This window comes from Limtongia smithiae, assembly GCF_038497785.1.
Source record: "Limtongia smithiae strain NRRL Y-17922 unplaced genomic scaffold V1518scaffold_4, whole genome shotgun sequence".
In the NCBI taxonomy this organism is placed as follows: Eukaryota; Fungi; Ascomycota; class Lipomycetes; order Lipomycetales; family Lipomycetaceae; genus Limtongia; species Limtongia smithiae.
Window position 1 is genome coordinate 871127 of NW_027117625.1, and position 16110 is coordinate 887236.

The 16110-nt window shown below is 55.3% G+C and overlaps 6 protein-coding genes across 6 annotated transcripts; 1 reads left to right on the forward strand and 5 right to left on the reverse strand.

Moving 5' to 3' along the window:
• Positions 1-299: 299 nt before the first annotated feature.
• V1518DRAFT_415290 (armadillo-type protein) lies at positions 300-4246 on the reverse strand. The gene is made up of 2 exons (XM_066903782.1): positions 2764-4246; positions 300-2712 (listed from the first exon to the last, which is right to left on the reverse strand). The coding sequence occupies exons 1-2, from the start codon at positions 4052-4054 to the stop codon at positions 479-481; spliced, it is 3525 nt and encodes a 1174-aa protein (XP_066760403.1). The 5' UTR covers positions 4055-4246; the 3' UTR covers positions 300-478.
• Positions 4247-4777: 531 nt separating this feature from the next.
• Positions 4778-5491, reverse strand: V1518DRAFT_372531 (TLD-domain-containing protein; the record flags this gene model as incomplete). The annotated part of the gene is made up of 2 exons (XM_066901395.1): positions 4778-4996; positions 5030-5491. 2 exons carry the CDS (start codon positions 5489-5491, stop codon positions 4778-4780), a joined length of 681 nt encoding a protein of 226 aa, XP_066760404.1.
• A 577-nt stretch (positions 5492-6068) lies between these two features.
• Positions 6069-9503, reverse strand: V1518DRAFT_415292 (uncharacterized protein). Its single transcript, XM_066903783.1, has 3 exons — positions 7693-9503; positions 6805-7641; positions 6069-6752 (listed from the first exon to the last, which is right to left on the reverse strand). Exons 1-3 carry the CDS (start codon positions 9201-9203, stop codon positions 6365-6367), a joined length of 2736 nt encoding a protein of 911 aa, XP_066760405.1. The 5' UTR covers positions 9204-9503; the 3' UTR covers positions 6069-6364.
• A 15-nt stretch (positions 9504-9518) lies between these two features.
• Positions 9519-10960, reverse strand: V1518DRAFT_415295 (linker histone H1 and H5 family-domain-containing protein). The gene is made up of 4 exons (XM_066903784.1): positions 10667-10960; positions 10577-10602; positions 10423-10445; positions 9519-10171 (listed from the first exon to the last, which is right to left on the reverse strand). The coding sequence occupies exons 1-4, from the start codon at positions 10950-10952 to the stop codon at positions 9733-9735; spliced, it is 774 nt and encodes a 257-aa protein (XP_066760406.1). The 5' UTR covers positions 10953-10960; the 3' UTR covers positions 9519-9732.
• Positions 10961-11687: 727 nt separating this feature from the next.
• On the forward strand, positions 11688-13757 carry V1518DRAFT_242566 (pre-mRNA processing factor 3-domain-containing protein). The gene has a single exon (XM_066900976.1). The coding sequence runs from the start codon at positions 11864-11866 to the stop codon at positions 13670-13672; it is 1809 nt and encodes a 602-aa protein (XP_066760407.1). The 5' UTR covers positions 11688-11863; the 3' UTR covers positions 13673-13757.
• V1518DRAFT_415300 (Sas10 C-terminal domain-containing protein) lies at positions 13676-16023 on the reverse strand. The gene is made up of 3 exons (XM_066903785.1): positions 15859-16023; positions 15722-15781; positions 13676-15668 (listed from the first exon to the last, which is right to left on the reverse strand). Exons 1-3 carry the CDS (start codon positions 15938-15940, stop codon positions 13843-13845), a joined length of 1968 nt encoding a protein of 655 aa, XP_066760408.1. The 5' UTR covers positions 15941-16023; the 3' UTR covers positions 13676-13842.
• Between the last annotated feature and the right edge of the window lie 87 nt (positions 16024-16110).

Sequence of the window (16110 nt, forward strand, 5' to 3'; positions counted from 1 at the left end):
GCCAGACTTCCGACGGCTTTGGTCTGCGCTTCGTTCTCGAAGTCAGCCTTCTCCCCCACCGCTGGCCATGGCATGCGCGCGCGCCACCGTCCGCATCATTGCTGCCATACTTTGTCCTCCGCCAGAGGACTTGGCCCACCGAAACGCAGCCGTAACCGAGCAGCGGCGGCGGCAGCCAAATTCGTTTAGAGTTGACGCTGTCATTTTCAGGAGTCAGGGGCCACGCCCGGGCCCCGGGTGTCCAAAGTCCTACTCAGGCCGACCTTCGCAAATACTCGTTACACCGCGGTACTCCGCTACTCGAGACAGCCAACACAAACGCGACAAGCGCGTGGTTGACAAGTTACAGTGACTTATAAATCCGTCCTCGTTGTAATACAAATTGTCGTAAATGGTACATGGAAGTTTGGCCATTCGGAATATCATACATGAACACACCCAATACAAACACTCGCCTCACTTCATTTTTGTCCGCCTACTACTCCGCACCAGCGAACAATCCCACGAGGCCACCTTCGGAAAGCACGCCGTCAACGGCCTCCTCCTGATCCGCCGCCTTCCGCGACACCGCCCAGCGTGCCTGCCGTTCCTTGCGCACCCGCAATATCCGGCGCGCGACCTCGCCCTCCGCGCCCTCTGGCACGACCTTCACGACCGCGAGAAACTCCATCATCACACCGCGCTGCTGGCGCAGTGTCTTCACGCTCGCGAGTTCGTTCTCGAGGGTGAGCATCTCGTCCATGCTGGTGCCGGGGATCAGCTGCATGACCTTCTTGAACGGCCGGTCGTACTTGCCGCGTAGCACAGTATAGATGATCGTCAGCACGTACGATGCCTCGCCTGCCACGTCGCCGTAGTACGCGTCGCCCAGCACCTGCACGCAGGACGACATCACCACGTCGCACAAGAAATCGTCCACCTCGGAGTACCGTCCGATCATTGTCGGCAGCATCTGCCGCAGCATCATCGCGCATGAATAACTGCATCGCGTATCTCGCACCGTGAGCAGGTGATTGCACAAGCTCAAAAACGGTGCAAGAAGTGTCGGGCTATCAATCAACAGCGCCCGCATCTCGTTGCCCGTCTTTTTCTCTTGCCCGCTTCCGGCTTCCCATGACTCGTCCTTGCCCGTAGATTGCCCGCCCGCGTTAGGCCCGGCGAGATCTAGCATCAGTCGATCAACGACATTCGTCAGCTGCCGCAGGTGGTACTCCTCCGCCATCTCTTCCGACAGGGCTTCATCGCCCTCTGCAGCATCATTGAGCTCATCTATCCTGTCCCCTCCATTCGGAGCCCCGGACACCGCGTTCCTGCTAGCTTGTGCTGACCACCGCTCCATCAGCAGCGCGTCAAGCTGGTTGAACACCCCAGGCAGAAACTCCACAAAGAACTTTGCGCGCAGCTTCTCTGGGCAATTCTTCACTGACGGTCGTACCACGAGCGCAACAAGGTGCTTCCATGCGTGTAACGAAATTCCCTGCGGCTCGCCCGCCACAAACTGCCACAGCAACATGCCGATCCCAGGAACTTCGTACATCGTCTCCTCGAGCTGCGTGATCGATCCCAGCGCGAGAAACGCATACTCCCGTGTGTACCGCAGCATCATACCGAGTGAGTTTGCGAAATCTCGTAACGACTGTGTGGCTTTCACTGACTCCTCAACAAACTGGTCGTGACTTTGCAGCGAAATACCCGCATGCCAGAACTTTTCCTCGCATGAGTCCCGTACAAATGAGCGCACTTCTTCTGGCAAATCCTTCCAATTCAACGAGTTGCAGTACGCGTGGATCTGAGCTATCAGCCGCAAGATATATTCAATGATCGGCTGCACGCGAGGTTTCCAGAGCACCAACAACGCCTGAAACTCCTCAGAGTCGTGACTCAGCTTCTCGATAGTGTACTGTATAAATATCCGCGTCGCGCGAATGGGAAACATCTTCGCCCACTGCGTCCGCAGCCGCGCTTTCAGATCCCTGCCACGATCGTCCATCGGTGTATTCAGCAAATCAGTGTTCGCCGTCACTCCTCTCTCTCTGAAATAGTTTGCAATCTCCACGATTCCAACCTGCTCCATGAACCATGGTAGCTCCGACAAGCCCTTCACTGTGCTTTCGTCCGTCCAGCGGTTCAGTACAGGATCTACTATTTGCGCGAAACATTCCGCCTTGTTCGGTGCGTTTGACCGCTGTGAGATCACAAGAAGGAACGACAAAAATGACACAACCTCATGGTCCGACACTTTGTCTGATGAAATAATGCTGTGAATAATGCGCTCCAACGCAGGGTATATCTCCATCAACGCCTCCGGCATTAGGTATGCAAGTCGATTAAGCTCCGTGTCGCAATTATTCCGCACCTCTCGGATCAGTTCCCGATCCTCGTCCGTCGCCTCAGCCGGATATTCAAACGTACATGCGTGCAACACTTTCTCCAGTACATTGAATATACTCTGCGGCACGTGCTTCATGAGCGGTGCAAATTGCACGAGAGTTTGGATCTGCTTCCGTAGAAGCACTGGATCAGTGATCTCCATCGAGAGCATGCGTTCACAAAATCGCTCAATTATCGGGTTCATTTTCAGCGTGGCATCCTCCTTGTCGGCTTCCTTGTACCACACACGCCATCGACTTATGCCCCGCAAGGCAGCGTCGACGATGGCAAACTGGCCGTAGGCCACGATATAGAGCGGGTCTTTCCGCAGAGCTGCCGGTGCTGCGTCATGTTAGTACCAGTCCTTCAGCATTCCAACGCAACAGAACATACTTGTCCACTCTTGATTATGCCAACCATGCCACGATGAGAAGAATTTATCAAGGCGCACATCCAGCCAGAGCATTGAATCAATCGGCATCCGGCACACAACAAGACGCGCAATGTCTTCAATATATCGCTTGTAATTCCCCAGAAACGCGTGCATCTCTGGCACGGACTCGAAATCCATCTCGAGAAATTGCTTCGTGACCGTGCGTTCCTCAACACCCTCGTACTTGATAATCCTGTCTGCAGATAACTCAAGCAGACGCGGGAGAAGCTCCGTGACGGCCGGTCTCTGCGCAAGATTCTCCAACCGCAAGATGGACGACCAGAACTGTAACGACAATCCGGAAATAATCAAGCTCTCGTGACGCGTCGTCAACAGTACGAGCTCAAGATAACCGTTGAAGTCTGTCTCGGTGGGAAGCTGGTTGTTTTTCTTCGTAGCAAGCAAGTAGTCACCCAATCCGACAATCATCTCAACTAGCTTTTTTAGAAGCACATATTGATCTTCGTCAAAATCATCAAGATCCATCTGTATTGACGCGTAGACGGACGCAAGTGTCGCGATACCTTGCGGCAGGAACACTGCACCGACAACAGACGCAAAATCATCCGGATCCGAAAACGACCGCGTAAAAAGAATGTGTAGGCAGTCCGTCGCGAGTGTACGGACTTTGGTGTTTGGAATTGTGAGCGAGGTTGATATCCGCTCGAGTAACGCGGCCTCGCGAATCGCGTGGGGCTGGATCCACCCCAAGCACGTTTTCAAAGTTTGTAGAATTTTTATCGCGAAAGCTTCTGACTCCGCGTCCTGCGCGCCACGGTTGAGACACTCGCCAAGTAATGCGGACCATCGACGCAACCATCCTTCGCTACCACACCGCAAATTCACGATTTCATGATCACGCGTATCGTAGACGTGGTCAAGAATAGCCTGATCCGTGAGCACCTCGACGCACAACCCATTGAGCACTGCGGACCGTTTTCCGGCGACGGGATCGTCGAGCATAAACACGTCCTCGAACAATGTCCGAAAAATAATCAATGTGAGCTCTCGCGTTGTCGGCGCGTCGTCCCACAACCGCACGAGATCCGCGTCCATTGAGGGCCAATCCGCGGGTGGCGGCCCCCACGTGCGCTTTGCGACCGAGACCCATAACAGCGCCAGCTTTTCCCGGAAGTAGAATGGGTCCTGCACACGCACGCCACAGGCGAGCTCAATGATCCATGATCTGATCGCAGTGCGACGCGCGACGTCGTAGTTCGCGTAGTGCATTTTCACCGAGTTTTCCAGCATTGCGAGTCCAAAATGCCGGATCGCGTCGGCACGGGGCGGGTCACGCTGTGCGAGCTGGAAACCCCATAGTGGCGCGTCGGACTCGAGTTTTGCCGCGTCGAGAAACTTTTAGTGCAAGAGTCAGTAATATGCCTGGCGTGATCCAGCACGACGAACACAAAGCCACTCACTTTCTGTGCAGCATGTCTATCGATGTTACTGACGCGGGGATCATGGACTATCAGAAGAGCGCTAGAAATCTGTTCCAGCGCCTCCGATGCCATGCTCGAAGTAACTTGGATCAAGAAGGTTGTACAGCCAGATCTAGCCTGCTGCTGCACCTAGCTCTGATGGCCTGCCGTCTCTGGGCGTTCCACAGGACGCGCCTTGATCCGGACGACAACCGCTGGAGAGAGCCGCTGATGGGTACACCTGGTCGCGAGGGGGATCAGCCGGGGAAGGCGGTCGCGAGATAAGGGGAGTAATTCTAGTGGGTGGCGGGAACTGTAGCAGGTCTGGTTTTATTTCAGCCGCTTCATGGCATTTCGCATGGGCGGCTCCGAAAGTACGCGCCCCTCGGCAGCCGCAGTCAGCAAACATTATCGATTTCCTCGTTCTTCAACCACTTCGCTCTATGCACATGTCCTTCCTCAGTTCATATCGCCCTTATATACCGTGCGCGTGCATACACGCGCAGCCAATCGCTCCTGTGCTTATCCAAGATCCAAAACAAAAATATTCGGTTTATATACTAGAAACACGCCATACCTCAACGCCGACGATACTGAACTTTGGCCCTTCATCGCTCAACGCCTCGTTGCCAAACGCGGGACAGCTGTTCGATGTGCCCTTTTCAAACCGGTCGTCGAGGTAAAGTCCAAACTTACCATCGCCGCCGCCAACCGACAAGAAAAATGGCTCGCACAAAATCATGTAGTCATTGATGCCAGTGTACGGGAATGCCTTAAATTGAATGTTGACAGAGCGGATTGAAACCGCATCCGAGTCCTTTCCATTTGCAGCTGACGCAGCAGTGGCCAGCGGGGGGATGACCTTGCTCTTCCACAGGAAACACTCGCCATTGCCATAGTACCGCCCGTTCTTCGTTGGATGCGGGTACTCGTTTAAGTATGCTCCAAAAATGCCACCGGCCTTATCCTCAACCAATAGTACGTATCCTGGTCGCGACGCACCCCGCGGGGGCACGCATTGGTTATAGAGCGTGGTGATCGACACGCCGTGCTGTTCGAGTGAGTAGCACAGACGCCAAGTGTCGTACAATTGAAGTCGCAGCGGAAGCAGATGCCTGATCTCCTCGGCGAGCTCGCGCGTGAGCAGCCGCGTCTTTGTGCGCTCGCGGTAGCCGTCGATGGTGAGCGGCGTCAGCGGCGGCGCAGAGAAGAGCGGCAGCGAGGACGTAGAAGCATTGCGACTGTGATCGTCCTCGGCAGGCTCCATGCCTGCCGGCATCGTCATTGCCTGCCGAAGTCGTCGTCGTGGTGCACCATTGTGATTGTTGTGGTCCTCCAGCTCTTCACCCTCTTCATCCTCTTCCTCATCCTCTATCGCGCTGTTGTTGTGCGCGACTTCGACATCGAAGTCGTCGCTACCGAGATCGTGAAAATCGTGATGATGGTGCGGAATATGCCGTTGGTTGTTCAGCTGTGGCGCGTTGTTGCCGCTGATATCAAACGAGAGCCGTCTGATGGTGTTACGGATGGTGTCTGCGAGCCACGGTGTATGGCTGCGCGGGGGCTCGGTGACTGCGGCCGACGCCTTCACGGCCGCAGCAGCGGCAGTAGTAGTCTCGTTGACACCATCTTCCTGTGACGGCATGCTGTCGTGTGTGTGTCTGGAGGGTGAGTTCGTGGGACGGTGGAGTCGACCTGTTCGGACTCGTCTCCTGCTCAGCCGCTACTGCCTGCGATCTTCGTCGCGGCAGTCGACAGTCGGCGCTGCACGACGCAACCGTCGTGCGGGACGGGTTTTATGCCGCAACCGCAGCGCGGCGCCGCGATGATGACGTCGATGCTCATCTGTCTATCATCGCCCTGCTATCTTCTGCTCCGACTCTGCCCTCAGTTCCAATGCAAAATTTATAACCGCACGTACACAACTCTCATCCCGGAAAAAAGTACAAAATACACACGCAGTAGCCTATAATGAGCGAGTCATTAATAGATCAACAAATACTTTCCCGCATACGTGGGCACCACCGACCCTGCGGTACTGCTACACATCAGGCAGGAAGTACAACTCAAAGTAATACAGCAGGCCACCTTCCTCGCACGCCGTCATCATCAGTGCCATCGTCCCTCGTCGTCTCGTCTATCATACACGTGAGGTTATGTTATCGTTCAAAAGCACACTTCGTTCTTGCGCAGCTGCCGCGGCCGCTGCTTCGAGCTCCGTTTCAGCCGCCGCAGTGGAGGCTAGTACTGCCGCTGCTGCCTCCTTTTCTCTCTCGCACAGTTGCGGCGTCTTCACAATCGACTTGATGAATGTGATATACCGCTCGCCGTAGTCCTGCGGGGGGACTGACGAAATCTTGTCGCGGTTGTTCTTCAGCCCCTTCCAAAACGTCTCCATCTTCTTCGCGAAAGAGTAGTGCGTCAAGCAGTCGATAACGCCGAGATAGTAAATTTCGTTAAGTGGCGAGTTCATCTCGTCGGTCGCACGCAGGCCCCCGTCATCAGCGTAGAACAGGGTCTTCTGCCGTCTGTAGCTATAAATCAGAACTTGTTCAACAACCACTACTCAACACAACATACCCAGGATCAGCACGCAGCTCGTCAATCACTTGATCTAGTGGTGCCTGGTTCACTGATGAGAATGCGCGGATCAATGATACTCGCCGATCCCGCTCCAGCCGCGAGGGTGTCCGCTCCGGCGCCGGCCCGCGCTCCATCATTTGCGTGTCTGGCGGCGTGTACACGGTCAACGTGCTGTCTCTAATATTCTCCGTGTTGCCCTTCTGCAGATCGTGAATGCCAATCAGAAGAGAATAGTCCATGATTTGCAATCGTTCCAGCAACTGCACATCACGCTCCAATTGCTTCATGAACTCCGCCCGCTTGATCGGACCTAGGCTGATATGCTTGTTCCGTCTAATCCAATTCAAATCCTTCATCGTCGCGTGCTTGTTCTGCTGCAACTTCCGTTCGTCGTAATCTCGACCGAGCGTAGAACCCTTCAGATCAAATGTCTGGTGGATATCCCGATGCGGCGGGAACAAGTTATTCATGATGATGAAATGAATCTTGCGTCCGTATGGCAACTTCACACGATGGAGGCCATAGAATTGCGATATCAGTGTGTTCGGGTTTGCTTTAACGTGATTGTAGTACTCCTTGAGCACCTTCAGCAAAAACTTGTGCTCCGAATGATGGATCGTCTTGATAATGAATCGATAGTCTCGCGAAAAGTAGAAGAAACTGCCACTCTTTCCCGGCGACCCAAGCTCAGACACAATGTATTTAGACGTCAGCGAAATCAGATAATCCGCCGGATCGAGCTGAAACATCTCACGCAGATGCCGAAACACCCAAGGAGCGTAGTCTTTAAATTTGAAGTCGTACTTTGCCGATGGGGTCAGCTCATTACCTTGTCTAGACGGATGTTAACTCGTTTTGCAATACTCAGACGAGTGGTAAGCTTACATATCAAATGCCAGCTTATGCTTTGCCGTAAAGTCGTTATCGGTGAGCTCGCGGTCGAGCTTTGCCGATGTCCGAGAGACTGCAACGCGGATGCCAGTGAGCATGTTGTATGCGAGGATATAATTAACATGGCCCTCGGCGACCTGCGTGCCAACGAGCGCTTTATCGTCGTCTCCTTCCTTTCTCCGCCGCTTGCTCTCTCGCTTAGCCAGAATCTCATCCCGCATCCGCCGCTCCTCCTCTTCTGACTGATTCACCATATCTTCCAAGGGTTCTTTAACCAGCGGCGGATGAGGCCCATTGTGCGAAGAACGCTGCCGGAGTAAGGAAGAGCTGCGATAATTGGACGACGAGGCGCCAGTGGAAGCGCCGAAACCAGACGAGGGCCCAGGGATAAGAAGCGGGTCTGTAGCAAATGAGTCACGTTCCTCATCTTCATCGGCATGCTCGCTTGCTGCGGTGGTTGCCCCAGGGCGTACAGACTCTGTCGTACTCGTGGCGCCCGTCGAGGTGGTCATCCCGCGTGACGGAATTTCGGAGAGGCTAATCTCACTCCGTCGGCTCGCCGAGCTGCTGCTGACTTGAAATGGGAACCCTGAAGGATGCGCAGCACCAGGAGTGCGTTGACTACCGCTTGGTGTCGCGGTAGTCGGCGACGATGGCGAGTTGTGTACGCCAGTGCGCTTGGCCTCCGGCGGCGGCCGCCCGATATCCGGCGAAGAGTGAAAACGTAAGAATTCCGGCTTTCCATGGAGCTGCTGGGATGCAATCTTGCGGGAGTCAAGTACTTTGTTGTTCATGACGCTAGAGTGCCGCGACATTGATCGCCCAGAGACCGTGGTTTCTAGTGTTGTGTTTTCGTTCGACATCGAGCTCGGATAATGCGAGAGGCTGTCATCATCGTAGGCTGTAGAGTCTGCAGAGTCGGTCCGTTGGTCCTGCTTGAGAGATGCCTCGGGGTATAGCAAACGGGAGGATTTTGCGTTGACAAAATGCCCGTTGTGTTGATTCGGTCCGTCAGAGGTGGGAGCGAGCAGGTCGGGAAGCGATCCGCTGGGGGAGGAAGAATGAGGAGAGGGTATGCTGGGAATGCACCTGAGGTGTGGAGTAAACTTGGGGTCGAAATAGTCTGTTGGCTTGACGCGATGGTCAGCCTGCTGGGGGGGTGGAGATATAGCTGCAGCCATCGGACTGTATGCGCCGTCGACGGAATCACGAGAGGCAATAGCGGAGTCCCACACCTCATCGATGTAGCCAGTGCCACGACCCGCACCACCGGATACAGGTTCCAGCGGTGGGGACGCGGTCGGACTCCTGGTCGTGGTGGTTGTCGTTGTGGTGGTTGTGGTGGTCGTGGTCGTGGTCGTGGTGGTCGAGCCCGCTTTCTCGGCGGTGGTGGAGGTGAGGGTGGTGATAGAGGAGATGGCGGGACCGTGTGCGGTTGACGAATCGAGCGGCAAGGAGAGATGCGGGGCCGGGAGCACGTCCATGGACTGCGACGGGGGAATCATTCGAGGCGCAAGGATCGCACACAGGTTCGAACGAACGTGTTGTTCGCGCGACAGCGGCAGCGCAGCAAACGCCGCGCCGCTAAGGTGACGCGGGGCGCGGCAGACAGAGAGTGCACGGCAGATGCAGCGGCACGCGACAGGGCGACGGGCGTGCCGGGCGGGCGTGAGAACGGAGTGCTACTAAGGACGACCGCGAAGTGGTGACAGCGAGCGAGTGGAGACGACGGCGAGCACGCGGACGGGCTGTGCAGCCGCCGCCGTTGCGATTATGCTGCGACCGCCCGCGCACTCACAGCCAGTCCCCGCGACAGTAGATACGATAGTTAACGATTACATTCATAGAGTACACCGCGTGGCTCCGCGTCGATTACAGGAAATAATATAAATAAACGAACCCGAACAGACAACTAAATTACACTGAGATCCCACTCCCGCCATCTTACAGCCGTCATCACGGTCGGTATCGAAACAAACACACGAAAGCAAGCACTAACAAACACCGTCCGTCTCCCACAATACACACGCATGTTCACTTCTTCGCAGTCTTCTTGGGTGCCGCCTTCTTCTTGGTGACGCCCGCAGCCTTTGGCTTGAGCGCCTTAGACTTGGTGACCTTCTTGGGGGTCGCCGCCGCCTTCTTCGGCGCGGGCTTCTTCGCCTTTGGTGCGGGCTTCTTCGCGGCCTTGGCGACCTTGGTGACCTTGGTAGGCTTTGTGGCCTTCTCCTTCTTGGGCACAGCGACGGGCTTCTTCGTCTTTGGCGTAGGGAGAGCCGGCTTCTTAACAGCTGGCTTCTTGACAATTGGGGCAGAGTCCTTCTTCATGAGCTTGACGGTGCCTGACGGGCCTTTGGGCTGGACGAACTCGCCGGCAGTGACACCACGCTTGAGCGCCGCATTGAACTGGGTCTCAAAGTTGGCGGACTTGATCTTGTAGTTGCTCTGGATGTACTTCTTCAGAGCCTGTCGACTGCGAAACGACATGTTAGCGAGAGTACGATACCCAGAGTGTGTGGGCTAGGGCAGGCCGTAAGAGGCTAGCGCGAAGATCATCGCATCGCGAAAGCTTAAAACAGCAGGCGGAAAACAGCCCAAACGAGGCACGCACGCACCCTGCCACAGCATGCAGTGCAACACAACAAGCACGCCGCTGAAGCCCCCCCACCGCGCAGCCGTCGCCATGCAAGTCTGCACCACACACAAGAACCAAATTAGACGTACCTGCTTCCGTTGCGCTCTTTGAGCTGTAAATGCAGAAAATAATCAAGTCAGCAAGCTGGACACTCCCAATACAAACAAGTGTGGGTCGCGCGGGTCTGGGCCGACGCGGAGCCACAACACAAACACGACGCCCATCGAATGGGGGAGTACGCACCGTCAACACAGCCTCCTTGATCATGTCTGCAATGATTGTGTAAGTCATCATACCCATCGGATCACGTAGGCGCAGGCAGCCAAAACGTACCCTTATATGCCGGGTGCTCGGCAGTGACAACAACCTTCTTAGCGGCAGCAGATTTCTTGGGCGGCATTGTGATGTGTGGTGGGGTATGTGGAAAAATAAAAAAAAAAGCTGCAAAAGAGGCAGAAGGCAGTAGAGCAGGGCCTGGTGGCGATAACCGGGGCGAAGGTGGTGGCGCGGGGGCGAGGGCGGCGGCGGCAGGTAGAGACAGAAGAGGAAGAGGGCGGAGGAGAGGCGGGGCGGGCGGGCGATGCGGGCGGCTTAAGTACGTGCGCGCGCGCACGCGCATCAACAACACCCGCCGCCGACCACCGCACCCGCTTCTGCTCCCCGGATCTCTTTCCCTCCCTTCTCGCACAGGCTGGTTTCTAGATCAGAATAATCGTCTGTCTTCAGCAGTCGTCTGGAATGTATTTTCCACTGGGGCAAACCCCACAGCCGCACGTCAGCGTGTGCAATAGCACGCGCACTCCCCGCCGCAGCTACTCGCCGTTGGCGTCATATGACCGCCCCACGCCGTCCCCGTCCCGTGGACGCGCGCTCTTCGCCCTTGACCGCAAACAATAATAGTAAATAATAGTAATAATGGCGCTTTCTGCTGTCTGGACTCTGTAATCCTGAACATATAAACACCTCGCTACGTCGCAGGAGTGGTAAACCTGCATCCTTCTCCCAGGCGCCTCGCGCGAGCTCGCTGGCTTTGTTGTCGTTCTCAGTACCTCTTCGTTCGTCCCTCCCTCGCCACAGAGCCAGAACTGCGTCGCCGATTTTCTCATTCGAATCCTCTGCGTGCTCAGATCGTAGGTATTGCCTTTTCTACTGATTTTATCCCCCACGCGACGCACCATGGGTCGACGCCGATTGCGACTCGCTGGTTGGCTGCTGTCACCATTGTTCCACGACGCGCGCTGGGGCTCGGCGCTTGCTGTCCTTTGCCTATCTCGTTAATACCGCTCCTTCGTCTTCCTTCTTGCCCTACGGCTACTCCTCCATAAACTGTGCGTTCAACTGTAGCACGTCTGTAAATCTTACCCCGCGACAGGTGTCGCCTCCCGTTCTCGATCGCTGTCCTCGCGCGTCGCGATCGTTCGCTTTGAAGCACCGGGTAATCTGTCCGCGACAGTTGACATCATCATTGTGTCTCGCAAATACGCACACCTCCACTCCCCTGCCACACTCACCTCTCTTCCACCAATCGACATGGCTACAGACACGACCGCTACCACAGCGCGCAAGCGCCTTCTGGATGAAAGTACTGAACCGAACTCGCTTTCCGCCAAAAAGCAGAAAGCACCAGACGGTTCGCCGCTCCAGCCGTCCTCTGCCGCGAAGACGGCATCTGCCGCAAGCGACATCATCGCCAAAGCGCGCGCTATTGCTCGCGAAAAAGCTCTACAGGCGGCCAAGAATATAGCCATTAAGCGTCAGGCCGCTACCGTGGCTGCTGTTGCTCCGACTCCCGCCACAGCGCCAGCTGCCCCTGCGAAGAGTAATGAATCCCCCATCAACATGGCCGAGCTACTCGCTGAGATCGCTGCCAAGAAGGCGCGGGTCGCCGCAGCTCTTGCTGGACGCAAAGCACAATCCCCTGGCCCGCCGCCACCACTACAGAATTCGTCATTGCTCCGCAATGATGGCTACGACTCGAAAGCTCACGGCGGTCTCAACGTCGGCGTGCATCCGGCTCTACTGGAAACGGCAAAGTCTGCCGCGCTCACAAAAGCAGACAAGAAACAAGCAATGACGCCAAAATTCTCCAGTACAGTTGCTAATTCAAGAAAGCAGCTCGAAATCCTCACCGGTCCGTCCAAGGACGAAATAGACCCGGCCAAAAATCCATATTTCGACCCGAACATCGAAGCGCGGCCAAAAGAACGAAACCGACGAACTCTGCATTTTGTTGAGCATGGAAAATACATAGAACAAGCAAACGAGATCCGCGCACAGGCGCACCTGGAGGAGCTCAAGAAGCGGATTCAGGAGTCAAGCAAAAAAGCAGGTCTCGACGAGGAACTCGAGATGTCCGATATTGCCCTGAAGAGAGACGAACCCCCCATTGTCGAATGGTGGGACCAAGGCTTGCTTTCCAACCAGACCTACGACGATCTCGACGATGAATCCGCCATCAAGCTCGACACCGCAGACTCGATCATCACGATCTACGTGCAACACCCAATCCCGATCGCGCCGCCGTGGAACAAGAACGAGGTGGTCATCCGTCCGCCGCATCTCACAAAGAAGGAGATGAAACGCATCCGAAAGGTCGAGCGCGCCGAGAGACATAAGGATAAGCAGGACCGCATTCGTCTTGGTCTGGATCCTGCGCCGCCGCCAAAGGTGAAGCTCAGCAACCTCATGAATGTTCTCACCAACGAGGCCATTAAGGATCCAACTCTCGTCGAAGCCCGCGTACGTCGTGAGATGGAGGAGCGCAAGAATAAGCATATTCAAGATAACGAGGACCGGAAGCTCACGTCCGAACAAAAGCACGAGAGGTTAAAACAAAAACTCGCGCAGGACGAAAAACGCGGTATCTTTTGTGCTGCCTTCAGGATCAGCAATCTGTCCAGTCCACAGCACTTCTTCAAGATTAATGTTAACGCGCGTGAACTAGAACTCAAAGGCGTCTGCGTCACGAATCCAAAATTCAACGTCATCGTCGTCGAAGGTGGGTTGCGCGCCATCACTCTTTACAAGAAGTTATTGCTAAACCGTATGGACTGGACCGCTGCGTCCAACGAAACTACCGCAGACAAGGTCGTGTCGTCTCCCTCCGCCGGAGACGGTAGCGATGGAGCCGCAAGTTCTGCGCCGCTAATCTCCTCTGCTGCCGACTGGTCAGCAAATAAGTGCGAGGTAATCTGGGAGGGGGAACTCAAGCAGCACCAGTTCCGGTGGTGGAACACACGCAACACCAAGACTGAAGCCGAGGCAAGAGAGATTCTTGACAAGCAGCAGGTCGGCCATTTCTGGAATTTGGCCAAAAACTGGAAGTCCGATCTCTTATAGTGTGTAGAAACTCGCAATCAAATAATCTACAGCCTCATCGAACGACTAGGAGGCGCAGTCGCACAGAATATCAACCTGTCTACTGCTTACGATTGCACCGTACCCAAATGCACTTAACTGTATGATAGGCCACTCAGAGAATAGGTCTCTATTTGCATCTATTAACCAAACTATGACGAAAATTTCGTACTGCGCGTGATGTTTTTGCGAATACCCGTCTTCTCGCCACTGTACGCGCCGCCCTGTCCTTCCTGTCTGTACACCTGTTTCATACTCGAGAGCTTCTTGATCGCCTTTTCGTACTTATGCCGCCTCTTCACACGTCCGTTACGGTTATCTTTGTTGCGCTTTGGGGTCAGACCCTTGTTCCTCAAGATCGTGTAATTCACTGCGCGCTTGCCGCTCGCGTCGATCGACTCGTCTTTTGCGAGCTCAGCGAGACGTCCTTCGCGCGTCGCCGTCTTGATCGAGTCCTTCAACGCGGCCTTCGACGCCTTGCGTGCCTGCTGTGCGGATTTCACAGTCTCGTAGAAATCCTCATCGGCATTACCACCAGTCTTATTCGACGACGTGAAGTCGTTATCACTATACTCATCCTCATCGTCATCCCGCCGTGCCCGCGGTGCAGGTTCCTCGTCGTCGAGGTAATCCTCATCGCCTGGCTTCGCCGCGCGGGTAGCTTTAAGCCGTGCCATGTGCTCCATCCGGGCAATGCGCTCCTTGTCACGCTCGCGGTATGCAAGATCGGCGTCGCCAGACATCTTAGCGACAGCTGCGGCGCTTGTGCGTTGATGCTGGGAGATCTTAGAGGTGTAAAAGCGCAGTGACTTCCGGTTTGCTTGCTTGTCGCTGCGGTCGGCGGTGTCGAGAGCTGCGGGGTCGGCGAAGTCATTGGTCATGGTGCTGGAGCGGGGAGTTTTGTGTTTCTTGGAGAGGTGCTGGTGGAGGTCGGTGAGTGTGATGTCCAGGTCGAGGCCAAGTGATTCTGCAGAGGGTAGCGACTTGGAGACGGGGGCTGTCGTCGATTCCGCGCGCTTGCGCTTTGTCGGTCGCGGAGGGCTCACAGGCGCAGCGACTTCTTCCTCGGCCTCGCTCGCACCAGATGCTGCTTCCTCGACCTCGTCCTCGTCGACCTCGTCTTCTTCCGAATGTACGAGCTCGGGAGTATGACTCTCCTCCTTCACCGCCGGCTGTCGTGAAACGCGCTGCCAGTATCGCCTCAGCACCAGCAAGTGGTTCATTACCTTCTTCTCCCGCAGCGCGGCCTCGTCAATATCATCCTCGCAGTATAAAGCCAAGTACGCGCATATGCACGCAAGGTAACTCGACAATGCGACGAACTTTGGCGACATGATAACATCTTCGTCGCCGCCATTTTTAAGTTCCTCAAACACTGGCAATAGTGCAACGTACTCTCGTGCTAGGGGTAGCACTTCCGGATTCTTCGTCTTCAGCAATGCGAGCCGTGCCTCACGCGGCAACCCGGTAAGGTCTTGTTCAGGCAGTGTCTCCTTGTTCACGGCACCAACGGTGGTAATCTTGTACGCGTCCCGCTCCTCCTGCACTGCCTCGGCAAGGTCGTCTTCGTAGTCACCGATGAAGTCAGCAGCGGACATGTCTCGCAGTGTACGTTGCTGCAGTTTGCGCGCTGTCTCTTCCTCCTCGCGAGCATCTTGCTCGTCGTCAATGTCGTCGGCGTTGTAGTACGCGCGAGCAGATGTACCCCAGCCAGAAACGAGTTCATCGCCATTCTCTGCATCCTCAGCAGCGTGAGATTTGATTGCCCGCCAATCGTCGTCATCATCTTCGTCGTCAGAGAGGGCAGCGGATAGTTTATTGCTCTTCTTCGCTGCCTTCGTAGTGCGCTTTGGGGTGTTTTCTATCTCTAAATCGTCCGCAGAGCCGCTCGCATCGCTGTCGACATCATCCTCCGACTCGGACTCTGAAGCATCTGCCTCGCGAACGGTGAACACCTCCGCATCGCTGGCTTCACTGTCTGTTCAGTGATTAGCTCCGGCTCTTCTATACAGCCTAAACACTAAAACTCACCATCGTCTCGTCTTCTAGAATCTGTACCGTCCAGCAAAATCTTATCCCTCTGATCATGAACTATTCCCAAAAGTTAGTACGCCATGTCCGCACCGCAACTTCTCTTCAACCCCGCCCCGGCTGAGAACTTCACGTACACAAATCAACTTCAGTTCCGGCCTCCCCGTCCCAGGTATCTTCGACTTCGGCACGCCTCTGAAGTCTTCCTTTTTTTGCCATGTCGAATATCGGGTTAGAAATTGGAGGGGACGACTGAGCTATTCCTGGTTTTTTTTGCGCTGCGGCTCAGGCGTTAGAAAAACTTGAGGTTGGGAGTTTTAGTATAGCAGTGCTTCGCCTAGAAGTACGCGACATCGTCATACTTTCAGTCGTCCCGGTGTCAAACTTTA